This window comes from Apodemus sylvaticus, chromosome 7 (assembly GCF_947179515.1).
Source record: "Apodemus sylvaticus chromosome 7, mApoSyl1.1, whole genome shotgun sequence".
Taxonomy (NCBI): Eukaryota; Metazoa; Chordata; class Mammalia; order Rodentia; family Muridae; genus Apodemus; species Apodemus sylvaticus.
This window is the reverse complement of record NC_067478.1, coordinates 68439751-68463661: the sequence shown is the minus strand read 5'-3', so window position 1 is coordinate 68463661 and position 23911 is coordinate 68439751. Positions and strand designations below refer to the sequence as shown.

General features: G+C 42.2%; 1 protein-coding gene across 2 annotated transcripts in view; it reads right to left on the bottom strand.

Annotated features, from left to right (window-relative positions):
- The window catches only part of Lrrc49 (leucine rich repeat containing 49), a 111104-nt gene that overhangs the window by 7056 nt on the left and 80137 nt on the right, over positions 1–23911 (bottom strand). For both annotated transcript variants that reach the window (XM_052188132.1, XM_052188133.1), the window contains 5 exons: positions 22491–22574; positions 17688–17851; positions 9961–10198; positions 8691–8876; positions 4475–4584 (listed from right to left, as the gene is read on the bottom strand). In XM_052188132.1, the coding sequence (XP_052044092.1) occupies positions 4475–4584; positions 8691–8876; positions 9961–10198; positions 17688–17851; positions 22491–22574 (782 nt within the window). The remainder of the gene's footprint in view (positions 1–4474; positions 4585–8690; positions 8877–9960; positions 10199–17687; positions 17852–22490; positions 22575–23911) is intronic.

Sequence of the window (23911 nt, the reverse complement as noted above, 5' to 3'; positions counted from 1 at the left end):
TTCCCAGTTTTGTAAAGAAAATGGTGACTCATTGTAGTCTTGTGTTTGTTTTTATGCCCCCCTTCTTACTGATTTTTAAAAATTAAAAAAGCAATGTCCACACACATTTAACATCATGTTTTGAACTTTTAAATGTGCAGGGGTCAGAAGAGGCCAGCAGGGAGCATTGGATCCCCTGGAGCTGGAACCACATAAGGTTGTGACCTGCCCACAGGGTGCCCGGAATTGACCTCCAGTCCTCAGCAAGATCAGAATGTACTCTTAATCATTGAGCTGTTTCTCTGGCCTCTTCTATAAGTTTTATTAGACTTTTAAAATAGAAAGCTCCATTTTACATTAAACAATATTTTTTATTTAACTTCTTATAGATTATTTTGCTGTTCTTTATTTTTCTGAAATAAATATTTAAATCATTAATTATCAGCCCTTACTCTTTCTAATGTGTCCAGTTGAAGACTAACATGTTCCCATTTAGCACTGTGTTACTGATCTATCTGATAAGTCTGCCAATGTAGTATTTTCATTATATTTCAGCACAAGTACTTGGATCATTTCATTAGGACATTCCTTTGACTTTATGGGTTATCCAGAAATCTGTCTCTTTTCTTTCAAATACATAGGCATTTTCTAGCTATCCTTTTGTAACTTGGCTAAAGCTTCATTGCACTCTGAAGAGAAACCACGGGCCATGTGGTTTTGGTTCTTTACAGTCTGTTGACATTCGCTTTGTAGACAGCCTTTGGTCAACCTTAGCAATGGCTCCACTTCCTCCCTTCTTCCTCCTCTTCTATCTTCTTTTCCCCCTCTTTTTCTTTCTCTTCAGTTTTTGTGTCTCCATTCCTTCTCCAATTAAAAAATAATGCTACTACAGCTCTGGAACTGGGTGCCACAGGTGATGCTCAGTGAATAAGAACACTAGCTGCTTTTGCAGAGGACTCAGGTCTGAAGCTCAGCACCTACTGGCTTGTAACAGCTAGCTGTAACTGCAGTTCCAGAGGCCCCAAACCCTTTCCTGTCCTCTGAGGACACTGCATACATGTGGTGCACAGAAATACATGCAGGCAGAACAGTCATACACATATAACAAAAACCTATCTTTTAAAAAACAATAATATTGAAGAAAACACATACACACAGACACACACACACACACACACACACACACACACACACACAGACAGACACACACACCTTTGGAACTCCAGGTATGAAGAGTTTTTTAATACTAATGAGATGGCCAGGGGGCAGAGACAATAATAGGTTTTTTAGGAGGGGCTGCGCAGCATGAAGACAAACACCCTGGTCTAGCCTCTACTACAGACCTACTTGGCCTGATGCAGTACCTCTGTTCCTTATGGTATATTCTCATTACTTCCACCATGCTGAAGTTGAGCAGGCCTACCCTGGGAAGTCAGTTATGGCTTTGTCAGCCTCTTCTTCCCATTTTTGTTTGATTGTTTGCTTTTTAATGTTTGGCTGTCTTTCTGAGTCCTTCCACTTGCTTTTGCTTTAACTTGGGGATTTTTCAGGTTCTCGAGGGGACGCCTTTTTCATTACTTTCTTTCTCATCTTCTGGTAAATACACTAAAGACACACACATCATTTCCACTCAGTGCTGTTGGTCAGACCCCAGAGGTTGTAGCATACAGAGCTCTCACTCTTAAATGCACTCCCATAGTGAGGACTTCAGCTTGAATTTCTTCCTCAATTCAAAAGAGCTGAAGCACATTGGAAGTTCAACACATACCATGGAGATACTGCAGCCTCAGAGCTTCTAACCTAGACCTCAGGAAGAAGTACTTTCAAAGTACTTTTTAACAATGATTTTTTTTTTAAAAAAAAAAGTACAATATACAGAACAAAAACAAGAGAATCCAAGAAGTACATGCACGTATGCAATTTAAAAGATCTATATACTTTGTCACAGTATTGGCCCTTTTTCTTTTTCAACATTTATAGGTAACCCCCCAAAACAAAAAATGAATATTTAAAACTCCAGGGTGTTTTTGAACTGTATACCCTGTTCTCACCACCTGGAGTCTGCACACAACTGTTCTGGCCCTTTCTGGAACATCACAACATGCATTAGTTACATTTCTGTGCTGTGACAGAAACTCACTGGAAGCCACTGCAGGGAGGGAAGGGTTTAACTGGCTTACACATCCAGGTCACAGTCTGAGGAAAGTTTGCATACAAACTCAAGCTAGGAACCTGGAACCAGAAACCATGGAAGAACACTGCTGCCTGGCTTTTTCTCTAGCTCAACTAGCTTTCTTATGTAGCCAAGGCCCACTGACCCGAACATGGCACCACTTAAGAGTGGGCAGGGCCCTCCCACATTAATCATCAATCAAGATAATCTCTCGCTAATCTGATCCAGGCCACTCTTCAACTGAGGGTTGATCTTCCCAGGTGACTGTGTTGTATCCAATCAACAATAAACAAAAGGACACACCCACTGTTTTATACAGGAATTGCGATTCATCTTTACAGCTACAAGTAGCTGCTCTTGTTCCACAAGTGGGCATTCACTGCTTTTATAAACACAGGCCATGACAGAAATACTTGAACACATTTATGTTCATATGAAATCATTTCTAGAAAGACATTTTACTCAGTAAAATGGCCAAGTCAAAAGGCATTGTCTACAGCAAATGTGTTAGGCATTGCCATATCATCAGCCATCATGGGTGACAGCGTGTAGGACCCACTTGCTATGTGACTTGCTGTCACACTGTGGCTCTCCACACACAGCAAGGTCATTATTTGTATGGCTATAGCTCTGAATGGGGACAGATGGGCTCTTCTTTTACTTTTTAAAAGTTAAAGTTTCCTATATTTTATGTTCTGGCAACTTCATTATCTGGGTTTCTGTTATTTTTCCAGCTGCACCAAGATAAGTTTTTGGCTATCTCAGCTCATTAGTGACAGTGCCTCACCAGCGCTGTGACTCCCTGGCCAGCCATGATGCTAACTGCCTGCTTCTGTTGTTTCTGTGGAGCTGCATGCCCAGATCCTTACCCATGGCAGCTCGTCATTTTGCGCCTGTAGAATGTTCATTGAAGAAAATAATCTGAGTGACTATGGTCTTTAATACAGAGGCTTTCTTTGAGTTTAAGGTGTGTTCACATCTACAAATATCCCAGACATGCTTGGATACATTTTCCCAATCTGACATTGGGAGTCAGATTCTGGGAACAGAGTTTGAAATATATCTGTTTGATAAATTATTAAAAATCTTTCATATTCTTTATTTTAATTTATTTGTTCTGATTTATGAGGGCCTTTTATTTTCAAGTTATTAAATCTTCTAAATATTATACACCAATTCAGAAGAACATAATTTTTACTGATTTGTCTAAGCTATCACTTCTTAATTCAATAGCTCTTCAATATCTTATGTGCTCCACAAAAGTATTTTTGTGCTTGTGTATTAAGTGTTGGACTGTGTGTATATGTGTGTGTATATGTGTGGTGTATATGTGTGTGTAGGTGTGTGTATACATGAGTGTGTGATTATGGGTATTGTGTGTGTGTGATTGTGTGTGTGTGTGTGTGTGTGTGCTGTATATGTGTGTGTAGGCCAAAGGTTGACATCTGGATATCTTCCTCAGTTGCTTCTTCACCTTGTTTTATCTGAGACAGACCCTACCTGAAGGTTGTCATTTTAGATGGTCAGGTTGGCCACTGAGCTCCTGGGATTTGCCTGTTTCTGTCCCTCAGCTCTGAGGTTAGACATGCACTGCCATGCCCAGCTTCTGCATGGGTGCTGGGGATCCAAACTCAGGTCCTTATGTTTGTTTAGCAAGCACTTTACCCTCAGGATGTTTATACCTCAGAACAGTTCTGTGAGTTGTAGATAGTATTTACATTGATCAATAAAAGGCATTGGAGTAAGACTTGAATTCAGAACCTATCCACTGTTTTTGTTTTTAAAAATAAATCTCTTTCTCCATATTCTACACCTAAAAGCCCCCTATTCAATCCCAAATAAATAAGTAGGAAGTCTTTTCCAGTATTTTCAAATGCAACTAGTCCCCACCTCTCCCCCTCCTGCTGCACATGACAGGCAAGAATTCAGTGGTTTATCTGCATCTTTAGCTATTAGACTATAACCAAAGGAGAACACTGACTTTGTCTTAGACACATTTATTCCTTCTAAGTTTGAACAGGGCTAGCCACAAGATTAGCCTGGAGTACGTTTTCTGCAGGTTACAGAAGTGGCACAGTTAAGAGCTAATTCTTTTTTTTTAATATTTATTTATTTATTATATATAAGTACACTGTAGCTGTCTTCAGACACCAGAATAGGGTGTCAGATCTCTTTACAGATGGTTGTGAGCCACCATGTGGATGCTGGGATCTGAACTCATGACCTTTGGAGAACAGTCGGTGCTCTTACCCGCTGAGCCATCTCTCCAGCCCCAAGAGCTAATTCTAGTGCAAAGGTAACCTATAAAAAATTCAGGGTTACCTGGCATCACCCAGAATTGAAATCATGCGGTACTGAGGCAGCTCGGAGGATGCTACATGTGCTAGGATTCCAAAGAGCCTTTCCGCCATTATCATGTCATTTTGTGTCACCTGAGAAGAAAGAACAGAGAAGGGTCAAGATGGCATTGCTTCTTCGCTCAATACAGCAAACACAGTTTCAAAGAAATGTCTAGATTACATATTTTCTTTTAGCACAGGAAAGTACATTTCCCTGGGCTATGGAAGTCTTCACGGGAACTTCATTTTCCCTTGAGCCTAATTACAGAGGAGATGCTCAAATATGACTCCTAGAAGCTGACTAGGGCGGATGAGACAGCTCTGATTTAGAAGTCACGTGTCCTGAGGACTGTGTTTGAGGCACCTTAAGTTCTTAAAGGATGGTTCTTCTTTTTGTTTGCATGTGAATATGTGTGTGTGTGATGCAAGTACATGTGTGTGGTATGCATGCATGTGCATATGTGTTTGCATGTGTGTGTGATATGCAAGATGTGTGTAAGAATAATTGCAGGAGAATGTGTACATATGGTTTCGTGTGTGTTATGGTATGCATGCATGCATGTGTGGTTGTGGTTGTGTGTGTGTATGTGTGTGTGGTATTCATGAATGCATGCATGTATTTATGTTTGCAAGTATGTGTATATGTGTATGGTACCCATGCATGTGCATGTATTTACAGATATGTGGGGGGGCCACGGGGGCACCTGTGAAGGCCCAAAGCTGATGTCAATATTCCTTCCTCAATAATCCTTCCACATCACATTCTGAAGCAGGGTCTGGGTCAAACCCAGAGTTCACTGGTACATATAGTCCCACTGGCCATCTTACTCCAGCGATCCCAACTCTTCCTTCTAAGATTGAGATTACAGGTGGGTATTTATGTGGATTCTGGGGATCCAAATTCCAATATTATTTCTTGCTTAGCCAGCATTTAAACAGTTGAGCCATCTCCCCATTCCTGTAAAGATTATTTTTTAAAAGGAATACTAAAGAGTCTTAAATTAGTATGACTTAGAAGGAAATGTCAATGAAGTAGATTTCATCTTTATAAGGTGCTGTTGGATGATTTTGCCCCTTCCTTGAGAGATGGTATGCTTAGTAGACTAGCAAAGATACTCCTGTGCTTTCTAAATCCATGGCAACTGTTTCCCTATAAAGAATGATGTGTCCCCAGTATTACTCTGAAGACTCATCTCTGTGTTAATCAGGAAAGTACTGAAAGAGTCAGGTGTGGTGACACATATCTGTTAACCTAGTACTTGGGAGGCTGATCTAGGAGTATGTTAGCTCAAGTGCAGCCTTGTCATACACAGTGTGACCCTGTCCCAACCAAACAAACAAACAAATAGCTAAGTACAGGACTCATAGTCATATATTCATAGGATTCATATCTGGGTATGTTTAATATAAAATGGGGGATAAAATAACATTAGAATTTGATAATGTATCACTTCTGGCACTTTTTCTGTTTTGGTTTTTTTGAAACAGGGTCTCACTTGTAGCCTTAGCAGGCCTGGAACTCTCTATGTAAACCAACCTGACTTAGCACTCACAAACATCCACCCAGGTCTGCCCCTTGAGTGCTGGGATTAAAGGTGTGCACCACTACTTATAACCCCTTCTAGTACATTTTATAGTTATAAGTGCTCAATAAACTTTTGAAAAAAGTATGGTTTTATTTTTTTAGTTCTATTATCATGACATTAAAGAAATTGATTTTTTTAAAGTAATATAAAAATAAGGTGACCAGAATTTCCAATACAGTTAGTTTATGTACTCAATATAATTCAATTCACGAACCAGGATCCACATTGTCCACTCAGGAATATTTGACAACATCTGGACTGGTTAAGGGTCCTACTGACATCCAAGGCACAGAGCCAAGGATGCTGCTAACTGTTTTATATGCACAAGAGAACTGCTATACTGGTTACTTGCTCCACTATCAGCAGAAGAGAAAGTGAGACAGCCTTACCTTTGTTTAAGTAGGTCTTGGGTTTCTAAAAACAGAGAAGCTTTCACATTCATCTATTTAATTGGAGAGAGTGTATGTGTGTGATGTAGGTTTATGTGCATGTATGTATTTGTGTGCTTGTGTAGACCTACTCAACAATGCATGTACCCATAGAGGTCAAAAGAGTTTGATGTTGTGTTTCCTGAGGCACTCTCAATCTGCTGGCTAGGAGGCAGGCTTTCATTCAGTTTGGATCTTATAGGTGCAGGTAGACAAACTGGCCAGCAAGCCCCTGGGACCTATCTTTCAGTGACTCACCCAGCTGTGGGGTCCAGATGTGTGCTGTAGACCTAGCTTTTACCTGGCTTTGGGAGATCTACCTAGGTTCTCAGACTTGCACAGTAGGCATGTTTCAGACTGAGCTCTCTCTGCACTGCCCCATGGCTCTTGTCACCAAGAGACAGGGTCTCACAGTCAACCTCCTGTCTCAGCCTCTCCTGTGTTGGAAGAGCAGGTACGTGTATTTGTGATAACACATTACAGAAGTGGCTTCTGAGGAAAAAACCCTCATAGTTCACATATAATTCAGTCACATCATATGTACATCAACCAGTGTAGACCAGTTCCTTATCCTGGACCCTCATAGTGAAGCCTCCCTTTAGCTGACAGCTAAGTTGTCTGGTCCAACACAGTCACCTAGTGGCCAGTGCAGGCCACTGCTCCATCTCCGTGGTGCTCATCAAGTCAATTCTCCCTCTAACACTGCTCTGCCACAGAAAGGGAAATATCACTGTAGCATATATGGTATGAAATGACAACACTATGTGAGAAGTCATATCTTTCAGGTATTTTAATAAAATGTCAAATATCCCCAGTGCTGGCATTTTCTAAAAGTTAAACTAAAATGCTAATTGCTTCTGATTAATTCCCTGTACAATTACAATATTCTTTCAGCAGTTCTGGAGGAACACAATCCCACATCTGGGCAATCCACTATTTACAGCCAACCAACACAACCAGTCATGCCATTAATGAGGAAGAATCCTTCACTTGCAGGCCCCAAAACCTTTGTGTTTCTAGTCCAGATTAACTGTAAAAAACCTCCCACTAATTACCGGGTCCTACCAGAGCTACAAGCTGAGACTGAATGCAGACTCCTGAGAACTAGCTGGGGAGATGTAGGGGCAACTTTCGGTCGTCTCAAGGCTCCAGACTTCCCTGGCATCTTAATAGAAGGCTGGCAATATGGCTCTGGGCCTTCTTTGGTTGAGACGTAGCATGGTTGCTTCTGACACTGACCCACGGATCTCCATGCTGCCAAGAACATGCTGGATTTTTGTAGGTCGAGGCTGGAAGTGGCTGTCGTGTCCTAGCTGTAAAGAAATACTATACCAGCAAAACTGACTACCAGTCATTTTATCATAGCGAAGTCTTCTGAACTTCAAGAGGCACCAAAGTGAGACTAACAACAGTTTAAAGATTATTTAGCTTCAACAGTGATAGAAGCATAGTTTTCCTTTTTTCCTCAAGTCATTATTTAAAGAGAACACAGTCTTTGTGTAGCTAGAAGATTAGGCTTATGACAAATTCAGAAAAAAATCCCTCTAAAACTGGCTTTCCATGAATAATTTTCCAGTTACTCAGCTGGGACCTGAGTGACTCCACATCATGCCACGGCACCATGATCAGCAGTTACTGGATGTGTGCTTAGGCTTTCTCTCTCCACTGTATTTCACCCCATCTTTATGAGTGGACGCTTGGCTTGGCTTCCCCATCCTCTCTTCTACGCCACAGTCTGAAGAGCACATTGAAACAAAAAAGGCTGCCTTACCTGCACAAGTCAGATTTTTTCCTTTTTCTTTTTAAAGTGTCATTTTCTTTCAAAGTTTCTCTTCTCTGAACATTTATAAACAACAGGAAAAGTAGCTATGATTCACCAGGAAAAGAGATGTTCACTGCTTCAGATCCTGTACATGTGGGCATGTGTATGCGGTGTGTGTGTGGTATGTGTGTGTGTGTGTGGTATGTGTGTGTGATGTGTATATGTGTGGGGTGTGTGTGTGCATGTTCATGTTGGGGGATATGGGTATGTGTTTTTCCTTTTTAATACTGTGAATGTTGAAATTTTATTCTTAAGAAAAGGTATTTCTGGAAAGTTCTATCACAGCTATATTCCCACCATGCGGACTGTCAGGGGCTCTGTCACATGGGAGCTTATTCTGTAGTCTGCTTTGCATTTTCTTACCTCTGTTCCGTTTATTTTCTGCATGCTGAAGTGGCTGAGCCTAAACAGCACGTAGTATTTCCAGAGTGTAAAGTTGACCACTGGGTTTCCCTGAGGATCGATTGTCAACTGGTCAACCCGACGAAGCTGTGCGAGGGCGTTGAACTGCTGCAGCATTACAAGGTTTGTCTCCCTGAATTTAAGGTGCTGCAATAATAAACCACAGACAAGGTCTCCGCTCTGAGTTTAACCACCTTAAATACTAACATTAACACTTCACAGGTCATTTCCTGTGGAACCCTGTAAGCTTTAGGCTTAGGAAATATGTTTTCATTCACATTAAATTAATGGACTGCTCTAGGCTCATTGAAGTTCAATGTACCCAGTCCATCAGTCATTGATGGCATCTACCCAAGACTTAAGTTTTAGGTGATTACTTCTGAGAAGGACATCCTCTTCCATCAGCAACTGGGATTCCTTAATGTTATCTAATAATTCAGACTCTTGTAAACTTTGCAGATTCTATACATTTTACATTAACATTAATGCATAATGGGACATTCCAGAAACTTCTAAGTACAGGACTCACCCAGATGCTGAGAACTAGCATTGCCAACACTGCATCCTTCTGAAAACCATGCTGGTTACTTAAGTTGGCCAAGAAGAATCAAAACACTCAAACAGAACCGCTAAAGCAAATGGTCTATTAGCAAATTTGGATATTCTTTCTAAACACCTGCTTCTAATACAACTTATCTTCTTTAGGGATGACAAAGAAGGAAAACCATCTACAGGAAAAGGGTAAGTAGAGAGACACACTGCAGGAAAAGTTCAAGAGGAAACAAGTTGTAAAAGCAGTTTCCCAATGTTGATTGGTAACTAGTGCAACACCCACAGTCAGGGAGGCCGCTGTGGAGTCAGCAGACTGAAGTAAGCAGACCGTGCTGCTGGAGGACCGCTGTCAGATCACACAATGACTCCACTCATGCCAGCCACACCGGTGTCAATGCTGAGTGCATGCTATAGGGCTGTGTGGCTTTCTTTGTAAAATTGAGATAGGTAATATGCATAAAATTCCATTGGTCTTTTCTACTGAAAGAAGGACTGTCTTTAGAGATATAATTTCTAATATTAATACAAACCCGCAAGGCCATTTGTGGAACTAATTTAAATTCCAGTGCCAGAAAATCAACACAAAAGAAACTACAGAAAGCGAAGCTGAAGCAGGCCTGGCCTGAACACAGCTGTGCTGAAGAACAATCCACATACACTTCCAAAGGAAAGTGCTTACCAGAGAATTTGGGAACTTCATCTTCAGTTTGGGAAGAACTTGGACAATTTCATCAAACTCGATGAACGTGAATGAGACCGTGGTGACCATGCCGGCTGTTTGAACACTCCAGTTACGATCCAGGCATTCCAGCGCCCCTGAGCCGTACAGCGAAAGGGTTTCTCCATCTATCTCCACCAAGTGTGTGTCTGTGACAGACAAGCCTTGTAACGCACTGCTGAGCCCTGCATCTAGAGACCTGCAAAAGTCATTCTGTAAGTAACATCTCAGGCACATAAAGGAAGTTATAGGCTAGAACGGCATGTCGGAAAGGGCTTTACAGTTTATACTTGTTCCTCTCCTTTTCCAGTTAAACCCACAGCATCCTACATTAATTAGATTTTTAAAAGTCAAATTGTAAAGTAACAGGTTCACTGTGGTGTTTTCTTCTCCCCTGATGTTGAGCCTCTTCCTGCTCTCCTCCCCTCCCCCCTCCCTGCTGCTTCCTGCTCTCCTCCCCTCCCCCCTCCCTGCTGCTTCCTGCTCTCCTTCCCTCACCCCTCCCTGCTGCTTCCTGCTCTCCTCCCCTCCCCCCTCCCTGCTGCTTCCTACTCACCTCACCTCCCCCTCCCTGCTGCTTCCTGCTCTCCTCCCCTCACCCCTCCCTGCTGCTTCCTGCTCACCTCCCCTCACCCCTCCCTGCTGCTTCCTGCTCTCCTCCCCTCACCCCTCCCTGCTGCTTCCTGCTCACCTCCCCTCACCCCTCCCTGCTGCTTCCTGCTCTCCTCCCCTCACCCATCCCTGCTGCTTCCTGCTCACCTCCCCTCACCCCTCCCTGCTGCTTCCTGCTCTCCTCCCCTCACCCCTCCCTGCTGCTTCCTGCTCACTTCCCCTCACCCCTCCCTGCTGCTTCCTGCTCTCTTCCCCTCACCCCTCCCTGCTGCTTCCTACTCTCTTCCCCTCACCCCTCCCTGCTGCTTCCTGCTCCCCCACCTCCCCACAGATTCCCTGTTGCCTTCATGTCACATGTATTTTTACACTAATTTCCTGGATTATCTAAAAGATTAATGTTAACATCCAATCATGATTATAACTGAAAATAGAAAAACTATTCATAGAAACCCATCTCCAAGTCCAAGTTTTTCATCATATTAGTAAGATAATAATTTTACATACCTTAAATATGCTATCAAGATATTTTTATTACAATATAGCTTCCCAATTTATAAAGCTATATAGATAGAAAAATATATTTTATAATGTTTCCATAAGAGTTATAAAATATTATTTAAAAAAGACAATATAAATGTTTACAAAATATATTACTTTAAACTAGTTTCTATCTTAGTTACCAAGTTGAGTGTGAAATGCTGACTCTCTTTTTGAATAGTCTAATGCCTTAAAAACTGTAAGTGCATTATTCAGTTGTAATCAATAAAAATATACCATGTCTTCCCCCTAAATTGAAACAAGCGTGATAAAAACCAATTATGCTACACACAGTACCATACTGGATACTCTATGGATAGGCCACTTCTGCTATTTCCAAAGCAGGAGCCATGCTGTCTGTAAGAGCCAACCTGAACGGCAGAGAATTAGCAAAGCCCCTTGATCCAACTCAAAACCTTCGCTCTGTACACTGGTGTAATATATGGTTGCTTCCCCTGGGGTTTGTTCTCTGCCCTCACTGCTCTGTGTACAGCTCGCTGGGACCTGCGCATTGTCCAGTGCTTCACATCTCAGACCAATTACAATTATATGCTGGCAATTTTGTTTCATCCTCTACCTAGTGAGTTCATGAAGCTAAAGGCCATATATTTTTGCATCTGGAGACCCTTGGGTTCATTCATGGGCTTTTCACAACATATTAAGTGATTAAAAAGGATCCTCAACAATTTTAAATACTGATGTTGGACAGTAAGTCTGAGAAACTATTATCCCACTTGTTTATTAGATTTATTTCATAGGTATCAGTGAATTGCTAACCATCTGTCTATCCATTAACAAGTTAGCTAATGCCATGTGTGTATTCAAAGTGAATGTGCAATTAAGAAAGTACACATGATTATTTTATGTTATCCTTATTATCAGTAGATGGGTAATAATCAAAACACCCATGAGGTGTGGACAGCCTTAGGTCTTAAAAGGTAAAAGCTGACAACAGCATAGACTAAGAAAAGAACTCTCTCTACCCACTGTGCTTTGGACAACACAATGAGGTGGGGGAGAGGCAGCACAGTTCCTGCTGTGATGGGCAGAAGACAGCCTGGTTCAGCATTTGCTGCACTGGAAGGAGGGAGAGTGCTAGTACACACTCATAGTAACAGCACTGACAGGAGAGTGCTAGTACACACTCACAGTAACAGCACTGACAGGAGAGTACTAGTACACACTCACAGTAACAGCACTGACAGGAGAGTGCTAGTACACACTCACAGTAACAGCACTGACAGGAGAGTGATAGTACACACTCACAGTAACAGCACTGACAGGACAATGCTAGTACACACTTACAGTAACAGCACTGACAGAGGCACAACACAGCTCCTGGCGAGTGTCAATCCTGCTGCCTGTACCACAGCAGAGTCAACATCTAGCAATGTTCAACTCAATAAATAATTCTTGAATTCAAAACTGAGAAGACTTTCAAGGGTATCTACTAAATCCTTAAAGGATGCTCTGACCATAGGTACAATATGGGCACACAGGCCACTGGACAAGCAGAGTGCACACACATATATGTATATCAAGACACATGTATGTGATATATACATATATATGTATACATATACACATATATTGCATATATACATATATGTATATATGTATATAAAGATATATCAAGACTATTGATTGTAAAGCCAAATTGTAGAGCTATAGTTCTGCAAATATAGCTGCTATAATCCTATCAGGCAAGCAACCTGATAAGTGCAGGTAAACAGTAAGATTTTGCAGAGAGCTTATTATGTGTGTGAGGTCTTATGCTAGATATTGGAGATATAAAAAGAAAGCAAAAAACACCTGCCTTCAAAGATTTTCCAGTCTGGATAGAGGAAGGAAAAGAAGATAAGCATATACATTAAATATAAGGTACTTATTGTCACAGAATGAGTATTCCAGGCTTATGCCATGGAAACAGAAGAATGACAAATTCCTTTAGAGGGAGAGGCTGGGCCTCAGAAAGCAGCAGCCTTTCAACTGACCCTTCAGTAGTGGGCAGTTGTTTTTTTGTTTTTTGTTTTTGTTTGTTTGTTTGTTTTTGTTTTTAACCAGGAGCAGGCAAGGGGCAAGAGGAAGACGGGAAGGACAGAAGCCTGAGCATGTGTAACTATGGTGAGCATTCTTTTCAGTTTGTCCAGACTCTGCACCATACACAGACAGACAGATGTGGGGCAAAGCTGAGAAGTAAGATGTCACAGAAACAGTTTTAAACTTTGGATTTAGCTCAGAATTAGAACATTGTCATGTCTGAGGGCCTGGATTCAGAGAAGGAGGGAGAGAAGGAGGGAGGGGTAGAGGGAGGGGAGGGGGAAGAGGGAGAGGAGAGAGGGAGAGGGAGAGGGAGGGAGAGAGGGAGGGAGGGAGGGAAGAGAGAGAGAGAGAGAGAGAGAGAGAGAGAGAGAGAGAGAGAGAGAGAGAGAGAGCGAGCAGGGCATGCACCCTCTGTCTTCAAGGACCCACGTTAGACCTATCAGCACATGTACTTTGTGGAGGATTGGGGAGGAAGAGGCTGGATGCAGGGAGAGTAACAAGAAGACCAGTGCAATGTCATCAGCTCACTGGAGGTCATGAAAGAAAGACGTGATAACATGCAGGAGAGGTGGCATCATCAAGAAACTGACAGCCCTTGGCTAAGCCTCCAGACCTGCCACTCTCCCAAGAAGCTTCAGGATTTCTGAGTTTGAGTTTCCTTGTCTATAAATGGTGATCCCAGAAACCTGTTTTCAGAGGTTTGTGAAGATTAGAAATAATGAAGGCATAAAACTGTGCCTGTATTTAGCTCAGTACATTTGGAGATTATTATCAGCGAATAATAACATATTACCAGGTATTTAAGAGAAGATAAAAGTGGGACTTACTGGTTAATTGACCATAAGAAGTGAGGGAAGGAAGAATTAGGTATGAGTTCAGCTTCTAGGAGGTGACTGGATACTGGGTCCAGTCGGACTCCTACCCTCATTCAGTCTGACCTATACTCTGAGAAAGGCAGGGCTTCTTCTGTAGAAATCAACCTTGATGTTGCATAGAACCAAGCACCTCACTACTTAGGTTCCCCAACTCAAAATAAGGGATGGCAGGCAATAGAATGGGAATTAGCTTCAAGCTCTTTGGTGGTTAATTTCAAGTCCAAATATTATTAAACAGCTCACTTGAAGACAACAAGGAAACCTCCTCTGTCTCTCCAATTACTGGAGGAACCTAAGGAAAGATGGGGGTTGACTTGATATGGTAAAGCGTCAAATTCTTAAGAGCCAGGCCGTCTGCAGACCACACTCTAATGAACACACTGACCAAAAAGACACTATTCCAGAGGCCTGCATACACTTTCTTTTTGTCTTTAGTCTTATACCAGGCAAGAAACAGGAATACTTGAAGTCTTTCTGAAGATTCTTTTCCTACCAAGTAAGTGGTGCTGATCCCTATAATAACTCATTTTATGAATTTTCTATTACAACATTCATGAATGTGGAAATTCATTTTATGCCTTATATTTTATTATAGTAGCATTAGCTAAAAGGCCAGTGTTCATAGACAGGAAATGACCAAAAACTAACTAGCTTCACAGCATGCATCCAATGTAAGCAAAGGAAACATCACACCTAGTATTTTGCCATTTCTGATGGGTGAAAGACCTCTGCAGTGTGTCCTTTACCACTGAGCTATCCCAATGTCAGAGAACAGTAAAATTATTAAGAGGATATAGCAAATTGTTAAAGAAATCCTTTTCTTTATATACCCATAAAGTTTTCATGCACATGAAACCGGCATGTTCCTAGGCATTTAGTTAGATGCCCATAGGTCATGGACACTGGAACACAAGAATGACCTACCTTCCTTTTAGCATTTTGAAATCCTAAGAATTATCAATGATGGTTTAAGTGGGAAACCACTTGTAGTATTTAAACACACATTGAAGCACTAGGGAAAAGACCATGGCTCTCTACTTGTTTTCCACCTTTAGGAAAAATGGCTTACATCACTCCCCACAGGCAAGTGTTAGTGTATTTTAAAGTTTTATAAAGAATGTAGGAATATAATCTCTAACATTTAAATGATTTACCTTGTACTCGTAGGCGAAATACCAGACAGGAATGAGTACATGTGTCTAAATCTCTTCCCTCCAAGGTGCCATCCAGGAATGTAAAGTGACTGAAAACATAGAAAGCCACACAAGCTCGAGATGGAAGGACAGTTGGCAACAGGGAGCCCAGCAGCTCTAGGAGCCTGGAAAGTGGAGACTGTCCAATGCTGAAGGAGGAGCAGACAGCAGCCTTGACTGCAGTGGGACAAAATAAAGATGGCGGCCCCTCTGCTGAGAGAGCCCTCCGAAGGATGAACAGGATGGAAACAGAAGTGAGATGATACAGGGGATTGACTCAAGTGCTGAAGACCAAACTTGGGGCTGAGCCCTGTAGAAAAGTTCTCGCTGAGAGCAGGGTCGATCCCTAGCACTGAGTATGGAAGAAAGAAACTCTCACTCCTCCCATGGTTAAAAACAAACAAACAAACAAAACATCTAGATAGATCTCAATGGGAAAAGGAAAGAGTATTTTGAATTTAACAATAGAGTAAGTGGTTGTTCCCATAGAAGGGAATAACAAACTAGCCCTCATCTCAAACATGCAAATCATGTTTGTAACAAACTGATGTAACAAAGACTGATAAAGACCAAACTTTAAACCTTTATAATGGGAGTTAATTTTTTATAATATCTTTTTTATGCAACATCTAAATGGGCAAGCCATAAAGGAAAAGTTATACATTTTGGTGACCTTGTCTCTAACGGGGTTTAAAGTCCCCAGCATGAACAAGTTTCTTGAGCTGGACTATGGAGGAGAAGAAAACCCCAGAGCGAGAGCTGAAGGATACTTCCCTAAGAGGCTGCAAGGACAGAAAGGAAGCGTGAGAAACAGAAGAGGATCCAAGGACAGGATAAAGAATCAGGAAAGTCTGTCTACTAAGGACTCGATGAAACAATGAAGTGCAAAGGTCATGGCAAGCCTTGATTAGTCAGGGAGACAGCAGACTTCAGGAAGTGCGGCTCTATGCAAGAGACAGAAGGGGAACTTTTGACTACACTATAGCTGCATTTCTTTTAGCTTTTAAAATAGGGTACAATATGAAATTCCAGATTACAACCGTTCGTGTAAGAAGGTATGGCTCAGATATGAACCACCACCATGTGGCAAGGTTTGAACTGATTCTGAGGTGTGATGAAAAGAGTTTCTAAATTGGATGCTGGGGCTCCTCCCTCTAAGTGACATGGAGAGCAGAAGGCTGTCACATTACATAGCTTAACTCTAAAGTAAAAAAAAAAAAAACCTATGTCCCCCAGACACATCAGCTTCGCTAAGCAGTTTTCAAGATTTAAATGCTATCTGCCAACAAGCTTTATGCCTGCAGAACGGATGCAAATGTTACTGATCCTTCAATGCAGAGCATAGATCACAGACTAACCAGATCCCTAAAGAGAGAGGAACATGTAGAAGAGGAGCTGGATTGTGAACTCTGGCCTTCTACAAAGCAGCATGCACACTGGGAAGATCAGTCACACACATATTCTCCAAGCTCTGATGTCTGAAGATGACCACAACCATAGGAGTACTCAATGAAGAACAGGGAATGGTCTGCTGAACTTCAGCAGCACTGGCACGGGCTGGCAGCCTCACTCCCCTGTTTACGTTCTTCCAGCTGTGACCTGCTGCTGGTCCTAAAGCTGACACTCACACTCCTGGGGCAGGCTGCCAGCAACCAGGGACACAGTCCCCAAAACTGTGGCAATGTGTTCCTGTGTCTGAATCTGACTCTTCCAAGGTCGCCCTTGTTGATATTGCCTTGACGCTTCCTTGGGGCTAAGGCAGCTATGAGGTAGCATTTTCAGCACTGGACTGGAACTGCCTTGTGTATGCCAGGCAGGCGCTTTCCCACTGACCACATCCCAGTGGTCACTTTCTTTGTCTTTAATTCTGAGATGAAGAATCAGTGAGTTGCCCGGGATAGCCTTGACATTACTCTGTAGCTCAGAACTGTCTTGAACTTGCCATCCTCTGGCATCAGCCTCCCAAATAGTTGGGACTTTGGCACCAGGTCTGGCTGTCAGAAGCCTTTAAAGGTGCACGTAGAAGCGGCCACTCTGGGCACAGGATAACAGATGCATCAGACAACAAACTCACCCAAAAGCCTAAGACGGAAAAAGCTGGGAAGGGAGGTGCACGGAGGCTGGGAGCTCTCAGACGCTCCCGTGGCCCAGGGCATCTAGAAGCCCATGTGAGTCGACAGAGGCTCACAGGCTGCATTTATTCATCTAAACTTCCCCCCTATTAAAAACTAACAAACCACTGGAGGGCTTTTTCATTAGAGAAATGTTACAGCCAAATGTATATTTTCAAGTTTTCTCTTCCTAATTCCAGCTTTGACTGTCTTTAAAAATTATTTCTCAAAATCAATTATGTGTGACATAGTCTCCCATCTCCATTTTAAATTCAACTCCAGAAATACCAGCAGTGTGAGAGAGTGCCATCTCGTACCCTCCTTCCTCTGGAAATGCGGAGCTGTTGCCTCCATCGATCTGACAGGAATCTTGAGGAGGCGACTCGGAGTCCTTTCTGTCCTGAGTGCTGGCAATATTTGCTACCCGTTGCTGCAAGTCCCATTTTCGAGCGACATTGTTAATTGTTAACCTTTTCTTCTCCTATGAGAAATTAATGGAACGATGGTTATATAGTGCATATTTAGAAGAGAAAATCACCAGCTTCTGGTGCTTTCTGAGAGGGTAGTACCTTGCAGGTAAACAACCAACACAACTTCTAAAGCAATCCTATGTGCCTGTGCTCACCCTGTAATCAAATTTCTTAATAACAATGTCAGCCTGCACAGAAAATTACCTATACGATGAATACTTCTTGTTCTGAACAGTGGGCTACATATTATTTCACTAACTGAAACTCTGACTTGACAAAGTCATATGCCTTTAAACAAAGCAAGAAAAAATACTTTCATCTTTACTCAATAATTAAGGAGGGGGGACGGGTAGGGACTGATTAGTGTTTCATAGTTCATAGTATAACTTGGTTTTGAAAATATTTATGAAAATATTTGAAATATTTGAAATTTTTAAAAATATTTTTATTTACACACATGTGTAGGTGCCCAGGAAGGCCAGAAGAGAGCATCAGATTCCAGGACTGGAGTTACAAATGGCTGTGAACCATGAAACATGGTTGCTAGGGACAAAACTCAGGTCCTCTGCAGGAGCTACAAGTGCTTCTAGCTGCTGAGCCATCTCTCCAGCCCTCATGACACTTCAGGGTGAAAGCAATATCATCTAGGCTACCAGAAGAAGTTCTGTTGAGTAAAATCTTTTTCTTGAAAACTACTATCGTTCTAGAAGAACAGGAAAGAAGAGTTAGTTAAAGCAATGGAGGTTTTAGGTAGGGGCTCTCAAGCTCAGGGTGTCTGAGCTAACCTGGAGGGTTTTACAGACACTGAACCTGGCCCCACTCTGAGCCAGTACTTGGAGGGCTCGGGAGTCTGCCCCTCTAATGGGCTCCAGCACTGCTTACACTCTGAGAGCCACAGACCTGGGGTCTTGAAACTCAAATGTCTCGTGGAAACCCTGCTGAGAAAAGGAGACTGAAGCTGAAGAAGCTGTGCTCCCCTAACACAGCTCTAGTCTACATCTATCCAGCTTATAGTGACAGGTGAAGGGGGCCTATCACCACTAGTAAAGGGTAATACTTTATTTTCATTTTATTTTTTAAAAAAATATTTATTTATTTTATGTTTATAAATGTCTTGCCTGCATGCATGTCTGAACTGCATGGATGCAGTGTTCATGGAGGCCAGAAGAGGATGTCAGATCCCCAGGAAGTAGTGTTACAGGTAGTTGTGAACTGCCATGTGGATGCTAGGAATTGAACCAGTGTCCTATGTGGGGGTAGCTAGTATTATTAACTGATGAGCCGTCTCTGAAGTCCTTATTTTCCTTACATTTTGTAGTGTGCATATACATGGTGTATGTGCATATGCATGTACATGTGTGTATATGTGGTATGATTGTGTGTATATATGTGTCTATGGTGTGTGCCCATGCATGTGCATGTGCGTGTGCGTGTGCGTGTGCGTGTGCGTGTGTGTGTGTGTGTGTGTGTGTGTGTGGTGAATCACAAATCACATGTGTAGAGGTCAGAAGACAATTTGCAGGAATCAATTCTTACCTTCCAGCATGTGAGTTCTTGGGACTGAACTCAGGTTGTCAGATTGTACAAAAACAGGTTGGTAGCAAAAACCTGTACTTACTAAGGTGTCTTGCTGGTCTCAAAAGTTAATATTTTTTAAATGTCATCTCAGTTAGATCAGAATGCTGAAAATAGATTTTTTTCTCTTTCATTCAAAATCTGCCATTGAAAGACATCTACCCAGTGAGCCACTAACCCCTCTCCAGGAGTTCGCTCTGGAGCCAGGGGAAGGGGGATAGGGGACTCTTCTCCCACTCCCTCTGAACCTGTATAGAGGAAAGCAAGCGTTTCCAGTTGTTCTGCATTTGTTTATCCATGAATTTAGCAAGTATATGTGATACCGGATAGAAACTGCAAGTGATGGCTTGTTTAATAGAACTAACCTTTTCAAAATTCTATTTCTAGGTTTAGAATATCTGGGGCCCAAGTTCATTGTTTTGCAGTTTGTTATTTCAACAGTCTATGCAGTTTAGAGTACTGCAAACACTATGCATGTGTTTCTGAAATGACTGACATTTTGTACATAATGTTTTTGCACAGAGCAATTGAGATCCTGCTATACAACACTATTACCCAAATCTAGAATTTAAAAAAAAGCTTACCATATAAAATTCTATTTCAGTCATTTGTTGATGGCTATGCCAACCCAACTCCCAATCTAAACAATGCAGTTATTTCTACCTAGTGGTAAGACCACAGGCTGTATGCATTTGGCTTCCTAGCTGGCAGGAAAAAATCATAATGAGAGAGAGATAGCAGAAAGATAGAGAGAGAGACAGAAAAAGTCATAGAATATGTTTCCACCACTGGATATGTTTCCAAAGGTATAACAAGGTGGTCTCTGAACATGCACATACTTTCTTGTGCCCACACCAAGTGGGGCTTCCTTTCCTTAGGTTATTAATAGCAGTCTCTCACTAGGTTGACTAAGTGAGCAGTTAATTTTATCGGGGTCTGGATAAAGAAAAGGGTACATTAAGTCAGGAGTCTATTCTGCCATCAGATGGGCATCCCTGGTTGGGCAGAGAGCCATATGTGTGCTTAAGATGCCCAGGGAGCAAGAAAGGATCTGGATTATGCCTCTGCGAGACCAAAGGGTGCCCAAGTGAGCTCTGTCATATTCATGCCTATCTTCACTTAGGTGGCTGCCAGTTGTCGAGTATATGTAGAAGTGGAAAATATCTGAGGAGTGAAGTTCATGTTCTGCCGGCTGAGTCTACTGTCACTGTCCAGGCAGGACCTCATCGGTGTATGTCACAGTGATCATCTCAAAGGAGACAGGAGAAACAGGAAGATGTGAGGATGCGGCTGCAGACACAGGTTTGTGTGTCATGGCTCCCTCCCACCCAGCTTCCGGCATCTCCAGGATTAGTACTTGCATCTGCAGGGATGCAGCCTTAGAAGTGATAAAGCTCTGTTCTCATGTCGCTTCAGCTCTCAGCAATGGCTAAATCAGGGCCTGCTAATGCCAACACTTCTCTTATCAAAAAACCAAAAAGCTAAAGTTCATAATCAATCAGAATTCCAAGACTTCAAACAAACTGCTGTTCTCTAAAGTTGCCACTAAAACCTTTCCAAATACTCTTTTAAATGTTCACTAAAATCCATGGTATATATGATAGTAAGAAGCAGCTGAATTAGAGGATTGGGGTGGTAATACTGGGATAAAGTTTTAGTTGCACAGAAAGTCAAGCTGATCCTGTGCCTGTCCCCCATGTGTGCTCTGTTCTCATGGGCAGGTTGGCAGACGTCTAGTAAATCATCAACAAGACTTTCGGGTTCATTCTTCCTTGCCATGCTCTGGGTCTAGGGCACCAGAGGGTTCAAGCAGGCCTCATCTTCACTCTCAAATGACCACTAACTCATTTACACAGCAGTTGGACAGCAGCAGCAGTGTGACGCAGAAGGCCGTGTCCCCAACACAAGCAATTTGGGAAGGTTTGCTCACAGTGTGTCCTGGCAAGGGCAAAACATGCTCCTATAAATGTTTAGAACTATTACTGCAGCTATATTTTTATAAACAAAATATTAAAATGTATTTTTGATAAACTCTTAGGAGTAGTTTAACATAAGAAAGTTAAAATCCTCTTAGGCAATGAGTAAGGAGGCCTCCGTGTCAGGAGAGGGCTTAGGCACACTGACAACAGAATCAGGGAGCACCACCAAGAGCTGGGGAGGAGCTGGGGTCAGAGAGAACAGAAAGGACGAGATTCACGTGCAGTTGGCACAGTAACTCTAGTTACTTTCTAATCTGTTGTCTTGATATGCAAGGTGTTGGGGACAGGTTTTGATGTTAATTTAAGAATCATTTTCATAATGCAGAATAGTCTACAGCATGTCCTTGTGTAGCCTGGATCCCTACCACAGAACATCGTCACCTGTGGGGAACTAAATAAAGTTCATACACATAACTATGTCCTTTCTGGTCACTGAGTTTTTTATGTCACTTTAAAGCACCTACATAAGACAGGGAGCACTGCTCAGGACCGCAGCTCACACAGCCCTGTGTGCCACTGCTAAAAGCTAGCCATTCTAACCCGCCTTTTCAAACTCTGTGATGACAACATGAAGTATTTTATGAGAAATCACTACTCAGGGAAGTTGATATCATGTACGATTGATCACCTAGATCACTTAAAAATAAATTTTTCATTTCTGAATTCCTCAAGGTTCTCCCCAATTCTGTATCAAAGGAGCTAATGGAGAAACACTAGGTTTTAATAGCTGCCATTAAAACCTCAGAGCAATGCTCAAAAAAGCATATCAGTAAAGATGGCTGCCAGTCACGGAGCTATCCAAAGTAGCATGCCAATGCCGGGCCCTGCACAAACGCCACACTGGCATGGGAAACACTCTACTTCCCTTTATAGTGCCGCCACACCCTTTCTTCTACAATGCCCATCTTGTACATCTTGTATTTTGGAGCACCCCTGTCCTTCCTAAGTGCAGGTCTAGTCACCGAAGTAACCCATGAGAGTTTCCAGGAGTGCTTGCTTACAAAACACAAACTGAGTTTTGAAAGCCATGTTCCTGTGTGCTGGCCAGCGTCGGGGTGTCCTCCTGTGCAAGTGGAGGCCTCACTGAAGGATATACCTTCAGCAAGGACTGCTTGTGGCTCTCCCTCTTCTTCTCCTCCTCTTTTTTGGCCACAACAGATGCCACACGTCTTTCTTCTTCCTAGAAAAAAAAAATGTTTTTTAGAGAAAGTATCCTGAGGAGTTAACCACATTGCAGTGACTGACAGGAAAGAGTCCCAGGAAGGAACGCTGATATTTTCTTTATACTTTCTTCTCACTTTTTAATTCTAAAAAGAATTGTGTATTTCTAAGTCTACACCTATTGTGTAGATGAACTAAATCAGCTAATTAATACAAGAAAGAAAACAGTAAGAGAAAGAAAGGGGAGTCAGATATTTGTCAATTATACTTTAATAAAGATGTGTGTGTGTGTGTGCGCGTGTGGGGATGGGTGTGGGTGGGGGGAAGGGGTTCTTGTGAAAAGAATCCAGGGCATATCATAAAGATTATTTACAACAGTCAAGATGGCTTTATTTCAGATATGCAGGGATGGCTCGATATATAAAAATCAATAAATACTATATACTATAAAAATGAACTGATAGATAAAAAAGATGGATCATTCAATTTGATAGGTACAGAAAAAGCTTTTATTCAGAATTTTTATTGTATATTTTATTTATTTACATTTCAAATATTATCCCCTTTCCCAATTCCCCCCAAGAAACCTCCTATCCCATCCCCCCTCCTCCTGCTTCTTGAAGACCAAGGGCCTCTTCTCCCATTGATGCCCAATAAGGCCATCCTCTGCTACATATATAGCTGGAGCCATAGGTCCCTCCATATGTACTCCTTGGTTGGTGGTTTAGACCCTGGTTGGTTGACATTGTTGTTCTTCCTATGTGGTTGCAAACGCTTTCATCTCCTTCAGTCCATTTTCTAACTCCTCCACTGGGGACCCCATGATCAGTTCAACAGTTGGCTGTGAGCATCCACCTCTGTATATGTCAGACTCTGGTAGAGTCTCTCAGGATACAGCTATATCAGGTTCCTATCAGCATGCACTTCCTGGCATCCATAATAGTGTCTGCGTTTGGTGGCTGTATATGGGATGGATCCCCAGGTGGGGCAGTCTCTGAATGGCCTTTCCTTCAGTCTCTGCCTCGGGTCTTGATTTTTTGAGATCTACTGTAGCCTATGTTGGCTTGGAAATTGCTAAGTAGCTGAGGATGACCTTGAACTTCTGATCTTCCTGCCTCCATCTCCCACAGGCTAGGATTACAGGTCTATGCCACCATGCCCAGTTCATGCCCTGTTAGGGACTGAACACAAGACCTTGTGCTAAAAAGTTAGGCTGGCACTCTTCCAAATGAGTTCTAGCTCTAGCACATGGTTGTATATGTAAACTGCATTTTCACTAGCAATTCCATTGTATGGATATACTATAATTTATGCCTTTCCTTTTACTGGTGACAGGCTTGGGCAGTTTCCAGGTTT